Consider the following 27,776-nt stretch of genomic DNA (forward strand, 5'->3'; position numbering starts at 1 on the left):
TGTATGTTGAGTCTATTGTCGCTGTTGGATGGAAACCATGTCGATTCTTTGTCGCATCCTGGCGCGTTGTGAGCTTGTAGATCTGTTATTTTCGTTACTTTTGTGCCCCGCTCTTGTAACATGATTCAGTATAGGGTATTAATTCATGAAGAAATGTGAAATACGACAGTGGCATTATGTTTAATATTGTTTTCTCTGATTCTGGAGGTTTTTCTCCACCAATTAACCAGTTTCAACTGTCTTTCCTATTTTGGGCATGTAGGATAAGAAATTCTAAACAAATTCATAATTTCCAAAACTAGCAGATCTACGAGCTTACACAATGCATTGTGAGCTTGTATTCAGAGCATGAAAATGAAAATGGCTGATGTACTGACACATTTCCTTTGAAAAGGACTGTGTACACAGTAGGTATAAAGAGGGCACTTTGTCCTATGAATGCAGTCCAGCTTGGGTACTGGTCTACTGCTGTGTGCACATGTCTGCTGACTGCTGGCAGACAATGCCCGTTGGAAAAATATATCTTTTGAAACATTGCAACAACACAAGTCTTGTTGTATAAAGGGCTCTGGCACAAAATACGTTCAGATGGGAGTCCAAATTCATGGGTTGCATTTGTAGTCCTAAACGGCCATGATGAGGACCAACACAGGTTTTTCAATTTGTCTGATTGGCATAGAACTAATGTTCTACACCAATCAGAACACCTGTGTTGGTCCTCAACATGGCTGGTATAGGACTACAAATGCAACCCATGAATATACAAGCGCTCCGAGCTTGTATATTTTTTTGAAAAATCGTGAAAATTTGAATTTTGACCCGATTCTATAAGTGTCTTTTGAATCCTTCTAAGATTCTTTGAAAAACCTATGTTTCTATGTCAGCAATCTGGCCAGCCATCGTCAAAGAAAAGGTCCTTTTCACTTAAACGGGGCTCAGTTAGTCTGTTCTTGAGAGACTACTGTGTCAGTGGTTCTCAAACCTTTTCATGTGAAGGACCCCCAAAATATCTAGTTCCAGGGACCACCCAGAAGCAAAATTTGAGTTACAAACGTTCGCTTTGAAAATGCATAATTATTCAAAGATTTGCACACATTTTCACGACTTTTTCAAAAATAGCAGATATACAAGCTCGCAGCGCGGCACTCGGTGCCGCGCTGTGAGCTTGTATATCTGCTATTTTTCACTGGTTAAAGCATTCAATAATTCTAGGCCTAAATGGGTTAAAACAACCGACACCAACTTGGGACAAAAGCCCAACTGCTCTGAGAACCCACAGAAAACCCTATGGCTCAAATCCTCTGAGTTGGATTAGTCTCTTTCTCCCTGTCCAAACTGGCATGGGCAAATGGTTGCAGCACTTTCTCAGGGACCAGAGGTAATAAAGCAATAAAGCAAACCCCTCCAGTCATCAAACACGAGCGTTATCAAAGAAAACCGTATAACCGTTACTTATATGGCAGCTGATATGCCTTCAAATTAGGGAAATTGAGCAAGATAGAGGCAGAAGGTAGGAGGTTTAGACTTTTAGTATAGCTTAACAAAGGCTTGGACAGTAGGAGCCAAACGCCAATGAGAGAGACACACACACACACACACACACACACACACACACACACACACACACACACACACACACACACACACAGTCTTTAACGTTTCATCTATGTCCGTCCATCTGTCTCTTCCTCTCTCTCTCTCTTTTGATCTGACCGGTTCTTTCCTATCATATAGCTCCTTCTTCTCCAGACAGAGTGAGGTCATTGTTATCATTGGGGCTTCTCATAAGCTGGCCAAGCTCAGGTCAAATCCTGTGCCAATCCATGACTGCAGTGTATGGTTTCAGACTTGTATGTGTGTGAGAGAGAGGGGGGAGGAGGGGGTCACAGACATTGAGACTTGGGCACAGTGTGTAAGCTTACCAGGAACGTGCACACATAACATCAGAGGGGGCTTGAGCCCCTGCCCTTTTATCCGTCTGTAAAAAGTGCCTCCCCAGACCATGAATGCGTTTTTTTGACGGTGGTGAAAGAAATGCATATGCCCTCTTTCCATGCCATACCTGAAGGCAGCAAACTCTCCTGAACTTAAATGCAGCATCTTATGTTGAAAGAATTGCCCTCTGTATTGAAATCCATGCTGTACGCCACATTGCCATTATTGACTTGATTGCGACCGTAGGTCGCACTTACTACAGAAAGCTCCACCAGGTGTCCGTGCGTCAGTCAGTCCGTCCGTCACACGTCAGACGTCACACTTTTGCCCTGCTCATATCTCCGCAACCGTTGCCCCGATCCATGCCAGATTTTGCACACACACTCCTTACCTGCCAAACTACAACCTCCAAGGACCCCCAGAGTTCCAGGGACCCCCAGGTCCCTGGGGGACCCCCAGGTGTAAAAGAAATACCAAATGTGCAAAAATGACCAAATGACCACCCCCACGGGGCTGCTCACGGGGAATTCCTGGGGACCACCCACTCCTGCTACTCCAGAACGGATGCAAAAGTGGTGGCGCCCCCAGTGGAGGACCCCCTCCACTGCAGCTCACATAAAATGCCCTAACTCGGCCTAGGAGCGTCCGGGAGAGCTGGGGCCGGTACCTATTCGTCCGCCAAGGCAACGCGGAGACCCCACCCCTCATTTCTCACATGGCCCTCTTCTAGCGAGACCTACGGTCGCTTATCTCCCGATTAGGGAGTCTTACTGGTTATGCTTAGTTCAGTGTGGTATCACGCACCGAAAATAGCCAATCTCCAAGCTCACAACGCATCGCAGCGCGACACGTTGTGAGCTTGGAGGTCTGCTATTTTCGATGTTTTCACCAAAAGGCCCTTTTAGAAATGTCAGCCCCTGCCTCTCTAACATTCTCTGCATGTCCCTGAAGCTTACTATACTTGTTAGGAGATAAATGTTTTTAGGACGGCATTTAAATTAGCTTATAATAGATGTAAAATTGGCGATCGTCAACTGTCTGCTGTTGTCTGTCTGCTATTTTTCACTGCACAACTAGGTATGAATTACGGGAAAAGCTAACCCCAACCCCTAAACCTAACCTTGAAATGTCTTCTCCTAAACCTAAACCCAGCCTGAAGCTTTTCCCAATTGTGATCCCAAAGTCATATTTGATTCTTGATATTCTCTGAGGACCAGGAAAACGGTCCTCACAAGGTCAACAACTCAAATCATAACATAATATTATAATTATAATCTATCGTCATTGTCAGGCAGAAACCTCGCATCTCCAAGTTTCTTTCGTAAAGTAAAGCCCTGCTACATCATACCAGACTGTCGCACAAGACTATTGAAAATAGCAGATCTGATCTGCTTGTGGATCGGGTATTTTCACTATTTTAAATCCTTTTTAAAATGATAAATACAAAATGAATGGTTTTGGACATACAAGGTTTCCACCCGACAACAACACCGATAACATTTTGGGCACATTTGACCTGTCAAGTATCATGTATACAAGTACACAAGTACACAGGCACAGAGTGAGATTTGGGCACATTGTGTGAGCGTGGCATCCTGAAGACTGTTAGTTCATCCTTGCCAGAGGAGCAGAATGTTTTGTGTAGACGTCACATTGTTCTTTACGGGCTGTACTTGCACGGTGGCAGCTGACCGCGTGTGAACGAGCATGTGCGCCTGTTTGTGGGCGTTTCTATGAGTGTGTTAGTGTGTGTGCACACGCGCACGAGCTCTCTTAATACATCCATGGTGTGCGCAGTCTGATCTCCAGCTGTTTCCTGTTAACTATCATGCTGCTCTCAAGGCTGCTGAGCGTTTGTGCCAGTGTGTTTGTATGTGTGTGCGCGCGCGTGCATGCACGTGCGTCTGTTAAAAGTCACAGCCGCTGAGTCATTTTTATCACACTGTTAAAACGTGCCTCTCCCACGATGAGAGAAAGACAGACAGAGAGCGCGAGAGAGCGAGAGCCACCACGAAGGTGTTTATGTGTGAGCACACAGTAAAATCCTCAGTGTTGATGTAGGCCAACTTTGACGGTCCATTTGGTTACGTTCTGTCTGTGCACTGTCAGAGTTCCATGAACACTGAGCATTGGACTGTGTAGAAGTGTGCAGAAACATTGTGTAATGTGTTTAGTGTTTCTATAGGGAGCTGTTGTATGTGCCTCGGAACAGAACCAAAGGTTTCAGTGAGGGGGAGTCGCTAAGATGACAGAAGCGACTGTCAGCCTGTTTGAAAGAGAGAGATATGACTTCCAAACGAGATCATGATTGTTTCAAACTTTTGCCCCATTACGTGAACGATTTTAAAAAGAAGAAACACTACCTCTGTTTGCTACCATTGTACAAAGAAGCATAATACAGGGTTAAGTGGTTAATAGATTTAGTCTATTATAAAAAAAATCTTGATTCATTGTTATAGAGCAGGAGTCTTCAACAGGGGGTCCAGGACCCCTAGGGGGTCCTTACTACAGGGGGTCCTCCAAATCTTTGTCTCCTTTTTTTAGATTAACCACTTGAACCCTAGTGTCCATTTTAATAATTTTAAAATCAATAGAACTTTGGCCAAAAATAGCAGATCTACAAGCTCACAACGCGCGTTGTGAGCTTGTAGATTGGCTATTTTCGGCAAAGAGGTTCGGTGTAGAGCGGAAAAAGAGCAGACTAAGTACAGAGTGAAAGGTCAAGTTTATTAAGTATTGATGTTTCAAGTGGTTACATATCTGAAAACACAAATTGACATGAATCCAAAATACACTGATGATTATGCTGTCAAACAAAGAAACTATATGGAATCTATGAACAGGTTGTGGGGGTCCCTGCTTCATCTCTCTCTCAGCTAAGGGGTCCTTGGCTTGAAAACGTTGAAGACCCCTGTTATAGAGGGCAGAAGGGGGAAAACTATTTCTCGATTAAAACCCTACACGAGCAAGATTAAGTCGGTTATTGGTTCTAGATATCGGTTTCGATATGTTTTTGATTAATTGCCCAGCTCTATGAGAGAGGGAGAGTGTGACTGTGTGTGTGTGTGCTCACTGTGCAGTCATGGCTGGCAAAGCACAGCCTGGTCTCAGAGTCAGCATTTGCCGGTAAGCAGTGACTCACAAGATGAGTGTATTGGATTCCCAAGCAGAGTGTATGACACGTCTATCAGGACGGATTAGTTTAACCTGTGTGACTGTATGGATAAGCGTGTGTAACCGATTAGTTTTACTGCAACTCTTTCAGAAAGTATTGTTCAAGCTATTCCCGCGAGGAGGATTCTGTGTATGACTCGCACATGGGCCTGTGTGTGTGTGTGTGTTCACATCCCATATTTGGATTTCCTCGCTCGGAGCGGAAGTGACTTTGAACCGATCCCCCCCACCCCATCCCGTCCCTCTCCAGGCCTCTGAACCCGGGTGGCGCAACACTCACAACGCATGTACAAAACTCTTTCACTGATACACACACACACACACACACACACACACACACACACACACACACACACACACACACACACACACACACACACACACAGAAAACACACAGGGCAGAGGAAATGCCATGAGTCACAAAGGAGTGTAGTGTGTGTGTGTGTGTGTGTGTGTGTGTGTGTGTGTGTGTGTGTGTGTGTGTGTGTGTGATTGTGCAATAGTATTGAATAGTGCACCAGAAGGCATGTGCAGCATGGTGAATTGATTTATTTGGTACAAGTATGACCGATAGGCGGTCGTTTCCCAGCCCACTAGGATCCCAGCCTCTGGAATGGCTTCCCAGAGGATCTGAGGGGAGCTGGGAATGTTGGTATTTTTAAACACAAACTTAAAATAGGCTACACCTTTTCAGCCCGCTTTTAAACCAGGCTGCTTTTAGTCTCTGTTAGGCCTAGATTTGAATCTTTGTCGTTGTTTCTTTGGCTTATTATCTCTATTTTTATCCATGTTCTATCTCTAAAGCTACAATCTTTGAGTTGTCCTCTCCTGACACAGAGATGCACGTCGTCGTTGTCGGATGGAAACCTTGTATGTCCAAAACCGTTTGTTTCGTATTTATCATTTAAAAAATCAAACCTCGGTTCGAAGTGGAGCGGTGAATCTGAGCAGCTATACCGTGTGTGTGTGTGTGTGTGTGTGTGTGTGTGTGTGTGTCTAGTCTGCACAATAGTGCCATAGAAGCTGTGTGTGTGTGTGCCTGCACAACAGCGCCCCTCCTTTAACTTGTGTGTTGTGTGTGGCCACTCAAGGTATTGCCAGGCTACAGACATAGCCAGCCACCCACATAGCCACCCACCCACCCACAGACATACCTGTCTATTGGGAGCGCTTTCACCGCTCCAAAAATTAGTTAGACTAGTGAAAACAGCCGATCTACAAGCACACAATGCCTCGCACCGCAAGGCGTTGAGTGCTTGTAGATCGGCTGTTTTCACTACTTTTGTGCGACGCCCTTGTATGGCAAAGCAGGGCTTTGCTTTGCGAAAAAAAACGTACAAATTTGAAACTTGAAGATACGAGGTTTCTGCCCGACAGTGACGACATATTTGCGACTGATCACAGGTGTCCCGTATGGGAGATCACACACCTACTGCTCAACTAGAGAGAACCCCCACTTAACCAGGGGAAATATTGGGCTTCTGAGCTTCTGCCAGGGCTACTTCTCAACCAGGAGGTGTCTTACCCTGACACCCATTGGACTAGGGAAACCACCTCTAACCAACTGCACATGTGCTTGTTATATTGTAATTGCATACACCGGATTGCAGGTTCAATCTCGCAGCTGCAATCTTTTTATTCAAATGTATCGGATCTGATATCCTCTGACTCGTGTTGTTTCTAGTTGTGTGTCTCTGGTGTTTCGCTGTCCTCGTCTTTGATCTCACTGTTTGTTATTTGTTTATTATGTGTATTAGATTGTATGAAAAGTACTATATAAATCAGTGGTAATCACCCGTGGGATCCGGACCCACTGGCGGGTTGCCAACTTACTGCAAGTGGGCCCCCAAGTCATTGACAATTGAGATGATGATAATATAGAATTATCCCCCCAAAATGTTATTTTTTCTTTAAACCTTGAAAAAAAGTAAATAGGAACTCTTAGTTCCATTGATCCAAGTCGAAACTCAATCGATTGATTGATCATAACATTGTTTTTGGGTCGAAACCTTGTATGTCCAAAACTCGTTCGTTTTGTATTTATCATGATTTAAACTAGTGAAAATAGCCGATCTACGAGAACACAACACCTCGCGGTGCGAGGCGTTGTGTGCTTGTAGATTGGCTATTTTCACTATTGTGTATGATGAAGCAGGGCTTTACTTTACGAAAACAATTCGAAATTTGGAGAGGTTTCTGCTCGACAGTGACTATAACATACTCTTGCTCTGACAATGAACGATTTTGAGATTTGGCAGGTGGGCCCTGACCCAGAAAAGGTTGAGAACCACAGCACTGATGTATAAATAATAGCTTTGATTTGATTGACATGGTCCCTAATCCCAGTACCCCCTCCTCTCTTGCGACCACAGAGTGAGGACAGTCCCAGTCCGAAGCGCCAGAGGCTGTCCAGTCAGTCCGTTCTGGAGCAGATCTCCTCCTCTGCACCCCCTCCTTCCACCCCGTCTCCCCCCATCCGGCCCTGGGAGCTGGGGACCCCCAACCGGAGACCACCTCACCCCCACACACACTACCACCAGGAGAGGTGCCACACGCCTGCCAGGCACAGACGCAGGTAAAATATGACCGATGATTAGACCTCAACCCAGACACACTAAGGCCATGGCTACACGGAGCTGGATATTTAATATATCCCGGTTTTTCAGATATCCACATAGAAAAATATCTAGGTCCACACGGAGCTGGATATTTCATATATCCCGGTTTTTCAGATATCCACATAGAAAAATATCTAGGTCCACACGACAAAGATATCTAGGTCTAACAAGCACACGCACAGTAAAGTCTTCAGAGATATCCGGGTTCCATGTCTACACGGATCCAGTGAATCGGATATTTTTCAATCTCTCCACTTATTTATCCGGTTTAAAAAATATCCAGCTTCGCAGCCGAAATATCCAGCTTTGTGTGGCTGCAAGCCCCAACAGCACCAAAAAATGTCTAGCTTCAGAAATATCCAGCTCCGTGTAGCCATGGCCTTACCACACTTAAAAGAAATGGCTTCAAAAATAGCAGATCTATTTTTAGGTAGGATGGTTGGTTATTCTTGTCTGATTTTGTGTGACACAGTAGTAGTATGAATAGTAGTATGATGTATTAAGCAATGTTGGAAGTAATTTACAAAGAAAATAAATATAGAGTTGCAAGGTTTCTGCCAGACGGCAACAATATATTAATATGAATGTCCTTAATAGTCAGTGTGTTCTTTTGGTCCTTGTATAATTCCATGGTACAGTGTTGCTCTAGTAAACCGTGTGTTGATTTCCTTGCAGCCCACCCGCAAGGCGCCAGCGCGGCCGTCTCTCCCGGCCCGCCCGCCACCTCCCCCAACACCCCCACCCCTCCCCCCAAGGCCCCGGACCCCGCCTGTCCCCGTCGGAGCACCAGGACGAGAACTACCACCACCGCAACCCCCACCCCTCACCTCACCAGACGTTTGCCACCCATGCCCCCAACGTGTACGGACAGGCCCCCTTGACCGCGGGCGGAGGGGCCGCGTCGGAGGAGCCCCGGGCTTTCCACCCCCCCACGCTGTCGCCTCGACTGCTGCACCCGGCCGCCCACCACCCCCACCCTCACCACCACCACCACCACCCTCACCACCACCAGCATCACCAGCAGCAGCAGCAGCAACAACATGCAGTACAACAGCAGCAAGGAGCCATGGTCATGGACCTGCACGAACAGGTGTGTGTCGGTGTATGTCACCACTGTCTAGGGATGGGACCATATGAACATTAGATATCACGATTATTGTGACAAAAGAAATTGAGATTTACGATATTATCACGATAATCAAAATCCATTATCCTGGGACGGAACATTTGCCAAAAAAATAGCAGATCTACAAGCTCACAACGTGTCGTAACGCGACGCGTTGTGAGCTTGTAGATCGGCTATTTTTTGGCAAAGCCATTTGATAGACTGAAAAAAAGACTGTGTCAAGTACGTTTATTATAAGTACCTTTTACCAATTATAGAGGGTTTAAGTGGTACCGGATATGCAGCTCGGCAAATAAAAGGTGAATTAATCCCAGTGCATGACGAAGAACGATATCACGATAAATTAGATCTCCACGATACGATTATCGTGAGTGTTTTCTTGTCACAATAAATGATAATATCGCGTATCGTCCCATCCCTACCACTGTCTATAAGTGGTAAATGGTGCATTTATATAGTGTCTGGTTATCCAAAGAGCTTTATGATGTGTATTACATTCACCCATTCACACACACAGTCACATGCCCACAGTGTTAGAAGCAGACCATGCAAGGCACCAACCAGTTCTATTTGTTGTTTTAGTTTTTCCAATTCTCATCACCATTGCCGATCATCTTCAGTTTGCTGTGATGGAATCCGGGTTGTATTACATTAATAAAGTTCATTTGTGAAGCACAGTTCCATGACACCAGAGAGCGTTGCTTGTAAATCCTCTGATGCAGTCTTGGATAACTATTTGGTCACACAGTAATGTAAAGTATTATTGCCTCTTGCTGGACTAAAGTAGGTCAACAAGGCACATTGAACAAGCATCAGCTGTGACTAGTCTTATTTCATTTATCCTCCGAACCCTTGACTAGGGTGGAAGACAGCCAAAACAATTATGATAACTAAACAATTACCGTGGGTTTAATTTCATATCACACACCATATCCACTCCCGTAATTTTCACCAGAAAATTATTATTATTATTTATGTTATATCGCTATCACAATATTTCCTGTCACGATATATTGGGACACCTTTAGTATAATATCGTTGTTGTCGGGTGGAAACCTTGTATGTCCAAAATCCTTCGTTTTGTATTTATCATTTTAAAAAATTAGTTAGAATAGTGAAATAGCCTGCTATTTTCACTAGTCGTGTGCGACTGTCTTGTATGATGAAGCAAGGCTTTGCTTTACGAAAAAAAAAATTTTTTTTGAAACTGCCCGACAGTGTGTGAAACTGAGGAAAAATGATGAGACACTTTTTCCTGTGTGTGTGTGTGTGTGTGTGAGAGAGATAAAGAAAAAGGGAGACTTGAGTGCATGCTAACAGCAGTGTCCGTCCCTCCTGCAGCTGCAGCAGGCCAGTGTACCAGTCTCCTACACGGTGACACCGGTCCCTCCCCATGGCCTAGCGGCTCCTCTATGTAGCGGACAGCACCTCCCCCCTGTCTGCTCCTCACAGCAACAGGTCCCCGCCTGCAGTGTGGTCTTCAGCACCGGACAGCATTACCACCCGGTGAGAACCCCATCCCCTGACCCCATTATTAACTCATACAGTGCCTATCCCGAACTAGTTCGGGATAATTTGGACCTTATTAACGTCCTTGGTGCCTATCCCGAACTAGTTCGGCTTTTAAAAAAATATATATTTTTGTAATTATTATTATTTTTTTTCTTTTCGAGCCGCGCCGCCGGCCGTCATCTGTTTACACGGCCCGTGAGAGCATCGCGCCGCCGATATTTACCATCCACTCCAATGCAATCCAGGATCTTTAGAGCTCATTTTCTCTGTTCCATGCATATCCATGAGGTGTGCAAGGTTTAATCATGGCTAAATCGCCGAAAATAGGGCTTCTAAAATGCTTGGTAGCCAATAGCTAACTTCAAGCTAACTTCATCCTGTTCCTGTACATGCACAAAGGAAAGTGTTCAGGCGCATCATGGCTGCGCACAGCTTGTGCATATACCAGCGTATCTCTATGGTGAATTCTATGGCCATTGGGCGCCCTCTAGTGGTGAAAACTGGCACTGAAAGCGTTAAAAGACCTGAAAAATACAGTAAAAAAAAGTCTTCTAACGGTTTTCTGAACGGGTTTCCATATCAGTGGTGCTCAAAATATTTTGTTCCAGGGACCCTGAGAAAGACAGATTGAGTTACAAATGATCTATTCAAGGATTTGCTATTTATTTAAGGATTTCACGATTATTAACTCATTGAGTGCCAATCCCGAACTAGTTCGGCTTTATTAGCGTATCGCAGAGTGCCGATTTTTTTTTTTTTTTGGAAAAAATGTTTTTTGAATTTTTTTTGATTTTTTTTTTGGACCCCATCAAATCTGGTGAACATGATTTCAATCGCGATTTTGCATGTTCCACCCCATACAACCCCATCTAACATACAGGGCAGCCATGTTTGTTTACATAACATGTAAAACATAATGGCGATTATCTCAAGAATGCCTGAACGGATTTCCAATCGGATTTTTTTGTTTGAAAGCTGTGAACAAACTGCACAAATCCACTCCAATGCAATCCAGGATTGCATTGGATTTTTTAGAGCTCATTCTTCTCTGTTTTTTTCCCATGCATGAGGTGTGCAAGGTTTAATCATGGCTAAGTTGACGAAAATAAGGCTTCTAAAATGCTTGGTAGCCAATAGCTAACTTCAAGCTAGCTTCATCCTCTTCCTGTACATGCACAAAGGAAAGTGTTCAGGCAAGTCATGGCTGCAGGGCTTCTGCATATACCAGCATATCTCTATGGGATTTTCTATGGTCACTGGGCGCCCTCTAGTGGTGAAAGGGGTGGCACTCAAAGAGTTAAAAAATAGCAGATCTACAAGCTTGCAGCGTGGCACTCGGTGCTGTGCTGTGAGCTTGTATATCCGAAATCTTTTTAATAGTTAAAGTATAAAATAATGGTTAGTAGTAATACTAATAAGTAATAATGCTCAATAATGCTTTCCAGCAGGTCTTAATGGGTTAAGACCTAAGGCTGAAAAAAAAAAATGTCTTCAGACCAGTTTTCTGAAAAAATTATATGCATTCTCATCCCAAAATATTTTGTTCCAGGGACCCCAAGAAGCAAAGATTTTAGTTAAAGCCATACTGTGTAAGATGCCCAACTAGTGGTCATTAGCCCTATAGCAAACCGCGGTCGCGTCCGCGTCTTTCGGACGTTTTTCGTACCTTCAGACCCCCGCGTCTGCCTCCACCTCGCTGAGATCTATCTTTTAAGGGGTCCCTTGTTCCTGTGCGTTCAGTAATTCCAGAGATACGTACTCCTTCACCCTGCCTGGTAGGCGAAATTACCTAGAGAAGGGATGGTACAAACGGGCGACAACAAATATGGCTGCCATAGCGACCCCACTTCAAGATGCGCTGTGATTGGCCGGCAGTTGTATAACCCTCGCTGTGATTGGCCGGTAGTGTGATGACGCAATTTTGGCGCGAGATCCGGTCCACGGCAAGGATCTCAGTTTACATACAGAGAAGGCTTTACAGGCTGAAATTCACGGCGCGGATCTTCTAAAACTTTTGTGATTTAATAGTTAGGAGAATTTTAAGATTTGTTTTATAAAAAAAGTTACATAGTACAACTTTAAACATGTTTGCTTTAAAAATATATATTTATATCGTTCAAAGATTTGCACATATTGTTTTCAATATTTTTCAAAAATAGCAGATCTACAAGCTCATAGCATGGCACAAAGTGACATGCTATGAGCTTGTAGATCTGTTATGTTTGAATAGCCAAAGTATAAAATATGGTCAAAGTGGTCAAAATGTGTGTGTTTTTTTTTTAACTTATGACACTGATGCCTTCCCGGTTTGACACAGATGTCTTACCGGTTTTAACAGGCTAAAGTACAGGTGTGCATGAAGGACAGTATTTGGGGCTGTGCTGTGCCTTCACAGTGCAGCTTGTACTACAGTGTGACATAAGAAGCACAGTACATGATAAGGGCAGATTTGTTTTGCTTTTGAAACCAGACTGTTGGGAGCTTCTTCTTTTCTGACTTTGGCTGCCACCTTGTGGTGAGGTATGGGACTGTTAGAAAGGCCAAGCCAATGGTGGAAAGTACAATGTATTTATACTTTATTTCCAGTTGTTTATACCTACTCCACAACATCTTAGAGGCAAATATTATACTTTTTCCACTACAAATATTCGAAAACTTTAGTTATACTTTTTCCACTACAAATATTCGAAAACTTTAGTTAATAGTTACTTTGTAGATTTGGATTATAATTACAAAACCTAGGCTACGTTAACCACTTCAGCCAGCCTTATTAAAAAATACCTGCCTTTTTGAATACATTATGATACCTAGTGAAACGCACAATGAGTACTTTTATTTTTGGTACTTATATTTTGATACTTATATTTTGATACTTTTGTATTTTACTCAAGCACATCTTTATTACCAAACTTTTACTTATATGTAATATTGCTGTATTGATACTTTTCCTTTTCCACCACTGGGCCAAACTGACATTGGTTGCATTGTGTCCCAACTCCTTTCTCTCAGATGCTCCAGTGTTCGCTAGGCCACCTGCCAGTGCCCTACGCCTTCCCCTCCCTGCTGTCCAGCGACACACAGTTCCTGCTGCCGCCACCCCCCCACCTCTCCCACCACCACACGCCCCACCTCCCCCCTCCCGGACAGTTCCTGCCCTTCCAGACGCAACAGCCGCGATCGGTGAGTGCGAGAAGAACTACTGTTATGGTTTTTATGTGATCGTGCTCGGCTGCATTAACCTTCATCGGTTTTCTATAACTGATTGATATTTGTTTTGGAACTTTCTGGAAAATCTTTTGGGGAGAATGTCTAAGTTTCGGGGAAATCTCGCTCTTTCGAACGGCGGGAGCTTAGGTTTAGGGTAAGGGTTAGAGTTGGGTGTCGAACAGATGACATGTAATAACAGCGAAGCTATCCCCTAAGTTTCAACACAGCAATGCATTAATACTATATGGAAAATGTACTTTGTTATTTGTATTTTTAAAAGCAAGTACTCCAGTACAAACTTTAACCCGAGTACAAAGAGCAACATTTAGTTGGGTAACATTTGTACCAGAAAGTGAGGAAATCATTGTGTGCTGGCTATTTCCTCACTTCCATGTCATTATCGAGCCGTGTGACTATTCAACTGGAGTGTTGCAAGAGTTCTGCTTTACTGCAGTCATTTGTCTCAGTAATATTTGGACCAGGACTATCCATGTTTTGTCTCGAGTCTTGGGGTTGAGTTGTTTGGTCCTTAACGTCCTGTGTGTCCTCCCAGCCCTTACACAGGATTGAGAATGACGTGGAGCTCCTGGGCGATCACATGCAGGTGGGTGGGGGTTTCACCTACCCCCACCACCACCACCATCACCACCACCACCATCACCACCAGCCTCCACCCACCCTGCCCCCCTCCACCCCGCTCCAGTTCCTCTCGCACCACGACCCCCTGTCGCAGGAGCTCTTCACTATGGTAAATACACACACACATGTTAACCATTTAAAATGTCCACACAAGAGAGAAACATACAGGGACACAAATACTATTGGTACAGCAAGAATACATTCACAAAATCATGGAATATGTTTTCATGATACAATGGGCATGTCACTCAGGAATTTATGGGTATAAGTAATAGGCTGCCAATTATGGCAGACACGGCACAATGCTTTATACGCCATCTAGTGGATGCTTGCATCCAAAGCTCCTCACAGTATACAATATTTATTTAGTATGTTGGCATGTGTGGCCGGGAGAGTGTTTTCTGCTGGTGATTCAGTCCGAGTGTATCAAAGGGTGCGTTCGCAAATGCGCCCCGTTTGTGGTTAGGGTCAGGGGTTATGGTTAGGTTTAGGGCGGCATAGTTTTACTGAGGTTAAGGTTAGGGTTAGGGTTAGGCATAGTTTTACTGAGGTTAGGGTTAGGATCAGGGTTAGGTTTAGGCACTCACTACACTGAGCACACACCCGGTGCGCATTTCCGAACACACCCTTTGATACACTCGGACTGAAACACCAGAGGAAAACACCATCCCATGTGTGGCCAGCATTGAGAATCAAACCACCAAACCCTGGCAAATGTCATGCCCTCCAGCAAGCAGCAAAGATACACCGCACATGTAAATGCTGGCTTTCTTGTGCATTATGCTTAGCAGATGTGTTTTAAATTAACATGTATAATCTCTCCCCTCTCACAGCCCTACCCTCACTTCATGCCTCGGCGAATCACAGGACGGAGATACCGCTCTCAGCAGCCCGTCCCGCCGTCGCCCTATCACCCAAGCCTACTGCCTTACTTCCTGTAAGTGGTCTCTCAAAAGAGATAAATAAACATTCCTAAATGCACAGAATCATTAGAATCTCTGGCCCTATTTCTGGCCCTATTTGTTGAAGCAAGACTATTAACTGCTCCCTTGTTGCCGTGTTATTGGAGGCCACTGCTCCTAATGCTTAGGATAGGAGACCTTGTTTTTATTTAACCTTTATTTAACCAGTAAAAACACATTGAGACAAAATCTCTTTTTCAAGTGGGAACTGGCCAAGAGGCAGATTAAAATTTCATATCTCCGCTGTACATAATACAAAACAAAACAACAATAGTACATCCATGATTGTAGAAAGTGACACACTTTATGAAACATGAGACTAATAACCTATAACATATAATCATTATAAGTACCACAGGTACGATAATAAAGTCCTAATAGAGGCTTAGACATCTGAACAAGTGCAAGTATGAGCAAGTTCATCTACAATAATCCTTTTGAACCTTCTCAAGGGGATTAGCGTGGCCAATTTAGGTTTAGTCTGGAGATCATTCCTAGACCAGGGACCGAAAAATACAAGGCATTTCTTGCCCACCTCAGATGAAAATGACGGTGTCTATGATACAACGTATCCATCCAAGCATTTGATCTGAGGTTAAGGCCACTTTCGACCAAACCAAATTTGGACAGCAGCAGACACATTCTATGTGTCAGTGGCAAATACCCCAACAACAACTAAAGGGAACCATATTGTTTTTATTATTATTGTTTGTTATTGATGATGGATGATAAACCACTGCTATTCTCAATGTCAGCCACTGTGTACAGTGTTGTAACATGTGTACAGTGTTGTAACATGTGTCTTCTGTCATGTCAGGTCCATGCTTCCTGTGACCCCCACTGTTGGCCCCACCATCAGCCTGGAGTTGGATGTGGATGATGGAGAGGTGGAGAACTATGAGGTACACCACCAGGCTGTTGCCACACTATTTTTCAAAACGGCTTGATGCTATGAACTAATTTAGCTGGGGACCCCCTGGAACCCTCTCAAAGACCCCATGGGGACACCGGACCCCACTTTGAGAACCAGCGTAATAGATGACACATGATCATAGTCTGTGTATGTGGTTGCTGCTAAGGCTGTGAGAAAAGTGGGTTGAATCCCCTACTTTCCAACTACTTTCCACCTGGTGTCCCTATTTTGGGCATGTCATTATAGGTGAAATGTTCCAAAAGGTTTTATAATATTTCAAAAATTGCTGAAATAGTCTATCTACAAGCTCACAAGGTCATGGACCACATGCTCACCTGATGCGTTGTGAGCTTGTAGATCAGATATCTTAGCTGCATGGCACCGTCATATGACGAAAAATAACATAGGGCTTAAGTGGTTAAATACTGAACTAAACTATTGCAGCCTGTTTATAATAACATCACTAATGACTTTTCACTTTCCCCCAGGCTCTGTTGAACCTAGCGGAGCGTCTAGGAGAGGCCAAGCCTCGTGGGCTCACCAAGGCCGACATAGAACAGCTACCATCCTACAGGTTCAACCCTAATAACCACCAGTCAGAACAAACTCTGTGAGTATCCTGTGTGTGTGTGTGTGTGTGTGTGTGTGTGTGTGTGTGTGTGTGTGTGTGTGTGTGTGTGTGTGTGTGTGTGTGTGTGTGTGTGTGTGTGTGTGTGTGTGTGTGTGTGTGAGAGAGAAACAATTAAATGGTATTTGGGCCTGCACTGTAAATTGAAAACGAAATGAATGAATAAACAAAATTGTGATATTAACTTCTGCAACCATAAGAGAATGCAAGTTTCCCTGTTGACCATGGTTAACATATCTAGTTGCGCATGAATAACAAAGTACTGGAACAGACAGATGCTGTAACAAACAAAACCCATTTCGATGCTACTTCATCAGAGTCTGATGGAGATCCGGTTGCATCAAAACATGTTCGTTCTTTGATTGCTTGTGTGCAAAGTGTGCTCCAGTACTTTACACACCCGAGAAGCAATGGATTATTCTGCCTCACTGTCTAAAGTGCAGTGTTCTCTCTTAAATCTTGCTGAACATTTGAGAAAAAACATTTATTTTATTCGAACTGTACAAATGTAAAATGTAGTACCAGCCACCCACACACTGAATAGAAATGAAACGCTTGTTTCCAGGGGCATCATTCCTGCATTTTGGTGCTGACAGGTACAGAAACTGTGGCATTGTGTTAAGCTAGCCTTGCTTTGCCTTGCAGGTGCGTGGTGTGTATGTGTGACTTTGAGTCTCGCCAGCTGCTACGAGTGTTGCCCTGCAACCATGAGTTCCATGCCAAGTGTGTAGACAAGTGGCTTAAGGTAAGTGCCTGGACTTGATCACTACAGTCATCCTTCACTTCTTTAATCTTATGACTTTCAGCGCTGTGATGATCGCTGCAGTGAACAAACATCAAGCCAAACAAGTGTTAATTGTTTCCTGTTGGTTTCTGCACACAGCGAGTGCCGCGCTGCGAGCTTGTAGATCTGCTATTTTTGAGAAATTGTGAAAATTAGAATTTTGACCCGATTCTATAAGTGTCTTTTGAATCCTTCTAAGATTTTTTGAAAATCCTATGTTTCTATGTCAGCAATCTGGCTATAGCCATCGTCAAAGAAAAGGTCCTTTTCACTTAACTGGAGCTCAGTTAGTCTGTTCTTGAGAGACTACTATGTCAGTGGTGCTCAAACCTTTTCATGTCAAGGACCCCCAAAATGATAAGTATTTGGCCACGGACCCCCATCTCATAATATTTAGTTCCAGGGACCCCCCAGAAGCAAAATTTGAGTTGCAAACGTTCGCTTTGAAAATACATATATTCAAAGATTTGCACACATTTTCACGACTTTAAAAAAAATAGCAGATCTACAAGCTCGCAGCGCTCTGTGAGCTTGTATATCTGCTATTTTTCACTGGTTAAAGCATTCAATAATTCTAGGCCTAAATGGGTTAACCAACAGACATGTGTACGGCAATATGGATATTTGATGTTTCTGCCCAACAGCAACGATATGTGTACCTGTGTATTAGCCTGTGTTTTATATAGAGTTAACATTTGACAATAAAACAATATGCATTCTCTCTCTCCTCTCTCAGTCTAACAGAACCTGTCCTATCTGCCGAGCCGATGCCTCTGAGGTCCAGCGGGATTCAGAGTGACGTTTGACCCTCCAACCAAGTACCAACCACTGAATCCTGTGACCATCAAAACAGTGAACTCTTCCTCCATAGCTTCCTATAGCTCCACTCACACATTCTGCCATTGGTCCGGCCTCAGCATGTCTTAATCCTGAACGGTTTGGCTTCCAGGACAGTAGCACTCCCCTGGGAAAGCTCTCTGCTGACTTGTGCTCACTTTATCACTGGACTTCCCAAGATTCACACCTTTTTGGACTATTGCCCCCTCCACATAACACTCTGCCTTCTGCTCATGGTTGCCCCCTTACTATTAATGGCCTTTGACACACACACACACACACACACACACACACACACACACACACACACACACACACACACACACACACACACACACACACACACACACACACACACACACAGTATGTGCAGGTGGACATAACGTTTTCTTGTGTTCTGTTTTTTAAAACACTCACTCCAGCCCTTCTGAACTCCTTTTTAGGATGGACAACAACAAAAAAAGTCTGAAGGGAAACTCGTATGTATAGTTGTACTAACAAAGCTACGGAACAAGTGGAAGCCCAAAGATGACAGTTTTATCATTATTCCGATCATAGTGTTTGCGTTCCGGTTCTGAGTGACGGTGTCCATTTTCACTGGGGTTGTTCTTATACGGTTTGAATTTACTTAAAAGAATATGTGTGTGAGCAAATTAACATTCCTTGTGTGAAAGTATTCTGTGTTGAAACGGATACTGTACTGTATGTTTATCAAAAGCAAGGGACTGTGTTGGAACAGCGGAAGAGAATTCTATAGTTTATTGTGCATGTGTGCGTGTATGTCCGTTCGTCCGTCCATCCCAGATCCCGCTCCTCTTATTTATCAAGTCCATGTGGTACAGTACACTGACTTCCTCATTCCTGTTTCCCACCTCTACTTCTGATTGGTTCAGGCATTCTTGGTGACGAGTTTCAAACCAGTTTGAAGGACATTCCCGACCGTTCATAGTAGCTTTGCTAGACCATGCTAACAAAAGTGCATGTGAGGAAAGGTGAATGGGAACACGTAGTCCTGATGAATGCAGAAATATATGCGTGTCATGTATTTGCCTCATTTTCACAGCCTATATCTGTGCATTCTATATCTCGTCATGTTTATCTTAATAGTCTTAATTGTCAAAGAAATTGTTGGAATATAATCTGTCTTGCTCTGAGAGAGAGGCACGCAGGAGACCCAAGTGCTCTGAATGAACTGTCTGGTTGGATGGTAATGGCTAAGTGAAAGTTTCACTGCTAATTTCATTCATCCTCAGTTCACGGACTCGATTGTGTTAATAAGGTCACTGCTTAAAATGCCTCTATACCTGCAGCTCTTCCAGATCCAATGGGCCCCTAGACATTAAGATGCAAGGCTTTCTCTGCCACTGTGAAGTGAGTAAAGATGAACGGACATATCGTGAGGGTCAAGGAAGCCATCTTAATCGGATTCAGAGAACCATGTTCTCCTCTGAACAGTCTTCGATCAGACAGTAGATTCACTTAAGCACTTTACTTAGCTTAACACCTACAGTATGCTTTGTTGGCGCCAACAGACCACACATCCGTTTTATTCAATCCTCATAGGTGTCCAATCAATGATTTGAATGGGTTTTAAAGATTGTTCTCAGACAGGGTCTTGGACAACTCTGGGCTCTATTTGCATTTTTGTTTTTTAGTACAAACATAGGCCTGCAAAGGTCCATTTTCACTTAACACTTTGAATTTGCTGTGTATGGTGTGCTCTACGGGGAAAAACGATTGTATTCCCATGACAGTTTATCAGCATTATTTGAAGCAATCATGGTCAGTGTCTGGGAAATGTTGCTCTATCCTATTGCGCATCTAGGAAGATTCTTGCTTTGTGAAATAACACTATTGTTGTCTTTCTCCATGCTACTACTAATCCATCCAAATCAATGTCCCTTTTCACTGCAAAGCCCATCATGTGTTAAGTCTGTATTTTTATTTTTACATTAGTTTCTCGTTTGAATTAGGTAACCTCTTTGAGACCTTTTGTTTTGTCATAACCCACTTGCTGTGTTCAACTTTTGTTCAGCCATCCTAATGTTATGTTTCACAATGCTTCACTATGTATCACAATGGGTATTTAGTATCATGACTATGACAGCCTGACGGGTTTGAATTGGATGTACGTTCAGAGGGGAGAGCTTTGTGACGATTTCAGACTATACACACTTCCCCTAGACACAAGGTAGCATCAAATCTCACCAACTGGATCAGAGTTGGCGTAACGCCTTTAATTGTAGCCGAAGCATGTACACAGTAGAATCCATGTTAATTTAATGTACAAATGGAACCAGAATTGACCTGTAAGCCATGCTCCATTTGGTTTCCTTTTGTGCATTTCATTCAGTTAAATAACAGAGGATTTTACCGTATACATTAGAGGAAAGTGGGGTCCTGTGACTCTCAGGGTTTCAAAATGGACGCTTACAGGTCTGTAACTCTGAGAGTTTACAAATGGAACCAAATGGACCCGTGGGGTCTCCAAAGGTTTGACAACCACTGCATCAGAAGAAGAGGAAATGCAAACAAACGCAGGTCAGTGCTCATAGGGAGAACATAATAAACCCATCTGCAGTATTCAGTCAATATTCAGAACAGTATCCGTATTCCTTTTCACATTTTTTGGGAGGAGGGGGTGTCAAAGGTGATCTCGGTTACCATAATTATGGTGTCCATTTTGTGTCATAGGATTGTTATATCGTCGCTGTCAGGCGGAAACCTTGTGTCTCCATATTACAACCTTGGTTTATTCTTTTTTTTTTGTCATTTAATGCCCTATTTGGTCGTAAAAGAGTGTCAAGCAAAAGTAGTGAAAATAGGCTCACAATGTGTCACACTGTGAGCTTGTAGATTGGTTATTTTCACTTATTTTATGAAAAGATTACGTTCCATTTCCCGAAAAGTCAACGGTTTTGGACATACAAGGTTTCCACCCCAGAGTTTTTTTTTCCTGCTTGGTACACTAGCAGTTACCTCAGTTCAACTATTTATGTCTTTTTCAGAACGTGGCATAACCTGTTATCATGGGAGATGTTTTGATCATCGATTAATTTAGCTTTTGTTTTGGTTTTCATATACTTTTGTTGGGTTGTTTAAAGGTTTGTTTGTATTTTATAACAAATACATGGAACTCTATCTTTGAATATGGTGTTCTAGTAGTTTCATTATGTATTATATCTGTAACCAAAATCAATTGAAGGCTTGATATGTTATGATGAAATTTTTAACAAACATTTGTACATTTTTTATGAGAGTTATTACTAGTAATGCTTTACTAAGTAGTGCAATGTTTTTTTTTTTTTTTTTTTTCAGTTTCCTTTTTTTCAGTTTCCCTGTCTTGGATTTCAAAGGCTGGTTCAATAATAAATGTATAACGTCCTCTTTTAAAATGTTGCATTGTTGATTATTTATTTCTAATGTCCTTTCCTTTCAGTCAGTCATTGTTTTATTGTTTCTTTTTAATGTCCTATCATTTCAGTCAATGAATGCCCAAAAGTGGCCATTTAGGCATTTCCAGCGTTAACCTTTAGGTGGCAGTATCGGTCAATGGTTTCATCTATTTGTTTTAATCTCCTGAGATGATATTTTAAGACATTCAGCAGTAACTTCTCTCTTCACTAACACTGATTTGACCTGCAACTCCTCCTCCTTTGTTCCTTTACCGGTCTGACATTAATGGAAACCCACAAGTAAGGTCAAAGTTCCACACACAAGGAACGACTGCTTATCTGCCTTCTGGAGAAATGTGGATATTAATTTAAAAGCTAAAAGTCATGAATTGTTTTCATTCTCAGCCTTGTACTGAAAATACAGTCCGTTCATTGGCCAGGTACCTTCTAATTAAAAAAAGAAATACAACTGTAAGGTACAGTATAACTAGTAAGACGCCTGAGGGCGACGGGCGAGGTCGCGCCATGTCTTGGCCGTCTGGCCAGTGATGTATATCGGACCAGTTACCCCATATATGGAGACTCCTGATACCCATATATGGAGATCCATGTACTGTATATGGAGATATGCTGTGAGACCTCAAACATGATTACTCAGTTATTCATTATGTGAAAATCCTATGACGTCTATCACATCTGACATCATGCATACAATCCTTCTATGCCCATACATGGAGATTCCTGTCTGAACGAGCCACACAGATATGGGCATTCCCATATGAAGTCCTGTTAGATATGGGCTTAATATTGATGACATCAGGGATCTCCATATATTGGCATAACATGGATTCTGTTAGTGGTTCCCATGACATCACAACATACACCCCCCTTTATGCCCATACATGGAGATCCTTGTCTGAACCAACCACTGAGATGTCACCTGTTTATGCCCATATATGGAGATGCTCTGAGTATCTGACATCACTGTGATGTCACCTGTGATGTCACAGTGATGTGTCAGGGGTACCACAGTGTCAGGCGTTACCCGTACTGACGGATACGGACAAGCTGTGCCAGTTCTGACAGTAAACTGCGACCTACAGTCACAACAAAAGGAAATATGTAACAAAACAAGAAGATGGGATCTATTGGGGCCATATTGATTACCAGTATGTTAACCCATTCAGGCCTAGAATTATTGAATGCTTTAACCAGTGAAAAATAGCAGATATACAAGCTCACAGTGCGGCACCGAGTGCCGCGCTGCGAGCGTGTAGATCTGCTATTTTTGAAAAAGTCGTGAAAATGTGTGCAAATCTTTGAATATATGTATTTTCAAAGCGAACGTTTGTAACTCAAATTTTGCTTCTGGGTGGTCCCTGGAACTAGATATTTTGAGATGGGGGTCCGTGGCCAAATAAATATCATTTTGGGGGTCCTTCACATGAAAAGGTTTGAGAACCACTGACACAGTAGTCTCTCAAGAACAGACTAACTGAGCTGCAGTTAAGTGAAAAGGACCTTTTCTTTGACGATGGCTAGCCAGATTGCTGACATAGAAACAGGTTTTTTTTTTAAAAAGCTTAGAAGGATTCAAAAGACACTTATAGAATCGGGTCAAAATTCTAATTTTCAAGATTTTTCAAAAATAGCAGATCTACAAGCTCGCAGCGCTGCACTCGGTGTCGCGCTGTGAGCTTGTATATCTGCTATTTTTCAATAGTTAAAGCATAACATAATGATACACAATAATGTGTACCCGTTCTGTTAATAAGGAGAGCTGACCAGTGTTTCTGTCATGTTTTCATCTTTTATTTATACTTCAGCTCGATACAGGGCCCTTTGACTTCCATTATTAAATTTAAATGAAATATCTCAAAAAGATAAAAAAAAAAAAAACATTCATGAAAACAAATGCTAAGTTGGCCTACTGTCAGTGCGCACAACAATGTTGGCACTGATCGGTCCAGCAGTTCGCAATTAGCTCCGGACACACACACACACACACACACACACACACACACACACACACACACACACACACACACACACACACACACAGACACACGGATACAAGCTGTGACTCATGGTAAACTGCAAACCTTCGGTCGCAATTACCACCAGATGAACTGTTCTGAAAATCTTTTCAAAAGGAGTGCTAAAGGCCCTCACATGTCCTCACTTTTCTTCTTTCCTGGTGCATCCTCCTGCATGGGACCCAGAGCTTGAGGAAGAAAGGTGCATTTTGCTCACTAGTTGTTTCTACACTACTAAGCTACTGTCTACTGTGACTGGATCTTTAATGATAGCACACTTCTTCTTAATATACAGTATATATGTTACAGTCAGTTTGGGTAACTCAGTGAGATTGGCGTAAGAGCACTCGTTTTGTCATTCACCACACACCCCTAACACCACCTGGATCAATTCACTTTGATAGTCTCTTATCAGCGCACCTGTGTAATTCTGCGTATTCACCATGAGATGGCGACAACAGCCATTCACTTGTGTAGTCGCTGACGTCACTCGTTTGCGACCACTCTTTCTTTGTTTATCTACTAGCCTAGCTCAGCTGTGCATGTTTAGCCATTAGCTTACTATGCCTAACTCTAACCCTAACCTTAACCTCAGTAAAACTATGCCTAACCCTAGCCCCATATAGAACCTCACCCGTCGCTGCATACTGTTGTGCTCCGAGATGAGGTTCTAAAAAGATGGCGTAGCGATCGCTGGGACTGCCGCAACAACGAGTTGGAAAACACTCAAAACGACATTTTATCCAAAAAGTAAAGGTAGTTCCGAGCTCACAGACTGTGGTTTACCTAACCTCGGTAAATAAAACATCAACCACGGCGTTGGGAAAACTGTATCTGCTACAATGGGAAAGATGCAGTACTTGCACCTGCCGCCGGGGGCTTTTCTGAATTTAATGAGACTAAATAAGCCATTTAAACCGTTTTCCCGACGCCGTGGTTGATGTTTTATTTACAGAGGTTAGGTAAACCACAGTCTGTGAGCTCGGAACGAGAGTTATGCATATAACTATGGTTCTATGAATACCGGATAACCGCCAGAGGGCGGTGTATGAACACCGTGGATATACATCACGCGCATGCGCTGAGGTCGAATTCTAATAACAACATAGTCACTCGTGACCCCGTGTGCACGTACACTGCCTACATAGGCATGACACGCACACGGAACATCCTCCTGAAAATCTTTTCGTCGGGATTCCGAGTGACAGACACCTCTGGCGGTTATCCGGTATTCATAGAACCATAGTTATATGCATAACTCTCGTTCTATTTCATACCTTCTAACCGCCAGAGGGCGGTGTATGAACACCGTGGATAACGCATATCAACATGGTCACGAGGAATCTGCGCTTACCGAGGTCGGTTTGCAGATTGACTAGACAACACCACAGCAGTCCACTCAAGATGAGGGACGGACAGGGTGACTACGGGCAACCGCCCATGACAGATTTAAGCCCAACAGGCTGCCGAACCTAAGGCCATCTCCTGGTCTGCCTTAACACCCGTCTCACAGAGGGAGAGGCCTTGGCCATACCCCAGGCCAAACTGTCCTAAAGGCAACCTAAAGGTCCCCTGAAGCAGTAGCTTGCCCTAACTCAACCAACAGAGTATGCAACAAGTAATGGCACCTTGTGCCAACCCGCTTTGCTCCGCAACAGAGCCTGAGCAACCTAACAAATCGATAGGTTAAGTAACGTGAAGGGCAGAAAGCCCTTGCGAACGTAAGGAGGGGTCTGCCAAATGGTAAACCCAGACCCACTGGGATGCTGCCCTAAGGGTCTCTGACAATAGGCGGGGCATCAAGCCCACCTACTCACTTTGCAGATGCAGCAGTGAGGATGAGAGTATTAGCAGATAACTTCGTCTAGGTACTTATGATACAGCTTAACAATAGCGGAGGAGCGGACACCGCTCTCAAATGCTATACCATGAGGCAGCACCTGCAATGCTGTATCCACTGACACACCAGCTTAATAGCGGAGGAGCGGCCAAATGCCAAACCTACGGGGCCAAATGCGGAGAGTGTCCCAATGGTGGAGGCTTATCACTCTCTACAACATCAACCGCAGATATCTCAAGCAGTATTAAGCACAGAGCAATGCTCTAACTTGTATAGTGGCCCTTGTCTTAACTATAGCCCAGTGTACACTCCTGGCATGGAATTCCCTGGCATAGGATGTACACAAGCGTAGTTAATTCCCACAATAGGCTTGAATGGCAGTAATCCCTTAAGCAGTTGATGATGACCTGAGTGAGGATGCTCAACGCACCCGCAGCCCAATTGTGACCAGAGATCCTGTCTCTATGAAGAAGCCACGTCGCTTCATGAGGCAGCAGTAGCCTCCCAACTTAAACTTATTCAGTTTAACGCTAGTGCTCACCAAGGTGAACCTCCTGTGGCTAAGGTATGTAGGTGCCTTAGCTTATCTGCCATATGATAGTACACAGACTGACAGACAGTATCACTTCAGGTTCGTCAAGGCAGCTCTACTTGAAGGTAGGTTACCCTGCAGTATTGCAGCTGCACTGAAACAGACAGGCAGACACATGCAGCCAGTTGTTGGAGCAGTTGGCTCTATTCAGAAACCATGACGGGAGTACCAGCAGCTAGCTTTGCCTAGGTACTTACGATACCACTCAACAATAGCGGAGGAGCGAAGACCGCTCTCAATGCTATACCAGGAAGCAGCGTGCAGAATGCTGTTACTGTATCCACTCACGATACAGCTTAACAATAGCGTAGGAGCGAACACCGCTCTCAAATGCTATACCAGGAAGCAGCATGTAGAATGCTGTTACTGTATCCACTCACGATACAGCTTAATAGCGTAGGAGCGAACACCGCTCTCAAATGCTATACCAGGAAGCAGCATGTAGAATGCTGTTACTGTATCCACTCACGATACAGCTTAACAATAGCGTAGGAGCGAACACCGCTCTCAAATGCTATACCAGGAAGCAGCGTGTAGAATGCTGTTACTGTATCCACTCATGATACAGCTTAACAATAGCGTAGGAGCGAACACCACTCTCAAATGCTATACCAGGAAGCAGCCTGTAGAATGCTGTTACTGTATCCACTCATGATACAGCTTAACAATAGCGTAGGAGCGAACACCACTCTCAAATGCTATACCAGGAAGCAGCATGTAGAATGCCGTTACTGTATCCACTCACGATACAGCTTAATAGCGTAGGAGCGAACACCACTCTCAAATGCTATACCAGGAAGCAGCATGTAGAATGCTGTTACTGTATCCACTCACGATACAGCTAACAATAGCGTAGGAGCGAACACCGCTCTCAAATGCTATACCAGGAAGCAGCATGTAGAACGCTGTTACTGTATCCACTCACGATACAGCTCAACAATAGCGGAGGAGCGGACACCGCTCTCAAATGCTATACCCGGAATCCGCATGTTACCAAAGCAGAGGCTTCACGCTGGTCCAGCACCGTGACGACACTGGTTGTCATGTTGTGGTGCATCTTAGGCCCAAGACATAGACCCAGAGGTCTATGGATTACACGTATAGGGGTGAAATGAAGACAGCCCCAGAGAGACCAGAGTCTGTTGTCAGTTTTAAGAGCAGTGAGCTCATTCACCGGCACTCAGAGAGCTATCAGGGGCTCAGACAGGGACACACCTGGACCGAAAGCTGGCCATGACTAGCATTAGACCTGGGACAACTCAGGCATCTGGCTCCCCAGGCAAGCCAGGGCCACCATAATAAGAGTCACACTCGCCACAACAACCCAAGTAGACGATGCGCAAATCATTATTTACACATTAGTAAAAAATATCCTGGATGCAAACACCCAGAGCCACATAACACTCATAGGTGCCAAGTCGGCGTATCAAAACCTGCAGACTAGAGGGCCAGGATAAGGTAACTAAGGGATCGTCCAATACATCCCATTCCAGCTGATGTGGCACGCCTCTAGTTAGCAGACCAGTAACTCTACCCCAGGGGTACGGACAGTGCCACCTATCTCAGAGACTTCAACTA

The 27,776-nt window shown here is 43.7% G+C and overlaps 1 protein-coding gene across 3 annotated transcripts in view; it reads left to right on the forward strand.

The window, feature by feature from the left end:
- Positions 1-21,668, forward strand: part of rnf38 (ring finger protein 38) — a 44,347-nt gene extending 22,679 nt beyond the window's left edge. For all 3 annotated transcript variants that reach the window (XM_080721057.1, XM_080721058.1, XM_080721059.1), the window contains exons 4-13: positions 7,482-7,684; positions 8,403-8,817; positions 10,195-10,359; positions 13,375-13,545; positions 14,126-14,320; positions 15,045-15,148; positions 15,991-16,075; positions 16,575-16,696; positions 17,360-17,459; positions 18,235-21,668. In XM_080721057.1, the coding sequence (XP_080577183.1) occupies positions 7,482-7,684; positions 8,403-8,817; positions 10,195-10,359; positions 13,375-13,545; positions 14,126-14,320; positions 15,045-15,148; positions 15,991-16,075; positions 16,575-16,696; positions 17,360-17,459; positions 18,235-18,297 (1,623 nt within the window). In that variant the 3' untranslated portion in view covers positions 18,298-21,668. The remainder of the gene's footprint in view (positions 1-7,481; positions 7,685-8,402; positions 8,818-10,194; positions 10,360-13,374; positions 13,546-14,125; positions 14,321-15,044; positions 15,149-15,990; positions 16,076-16,574; positions 16,697-17,359; positions 17,460-18,234) is intronic.
- Positions 21,669-27,776: the final 6,108 nt, after the last annotated feature.

Source organism: Nannobrachium achirus (assembly GCF_963921795.1).
Source record: "Nannobrachium achirus genome assembly, chromosome: 3".
NCBI lineage: Eukaryota > Metazoa > Chordata > Actinopteri > Myctophiformes > Myctophidae > Nannobrachium > Nannobrachium achirus.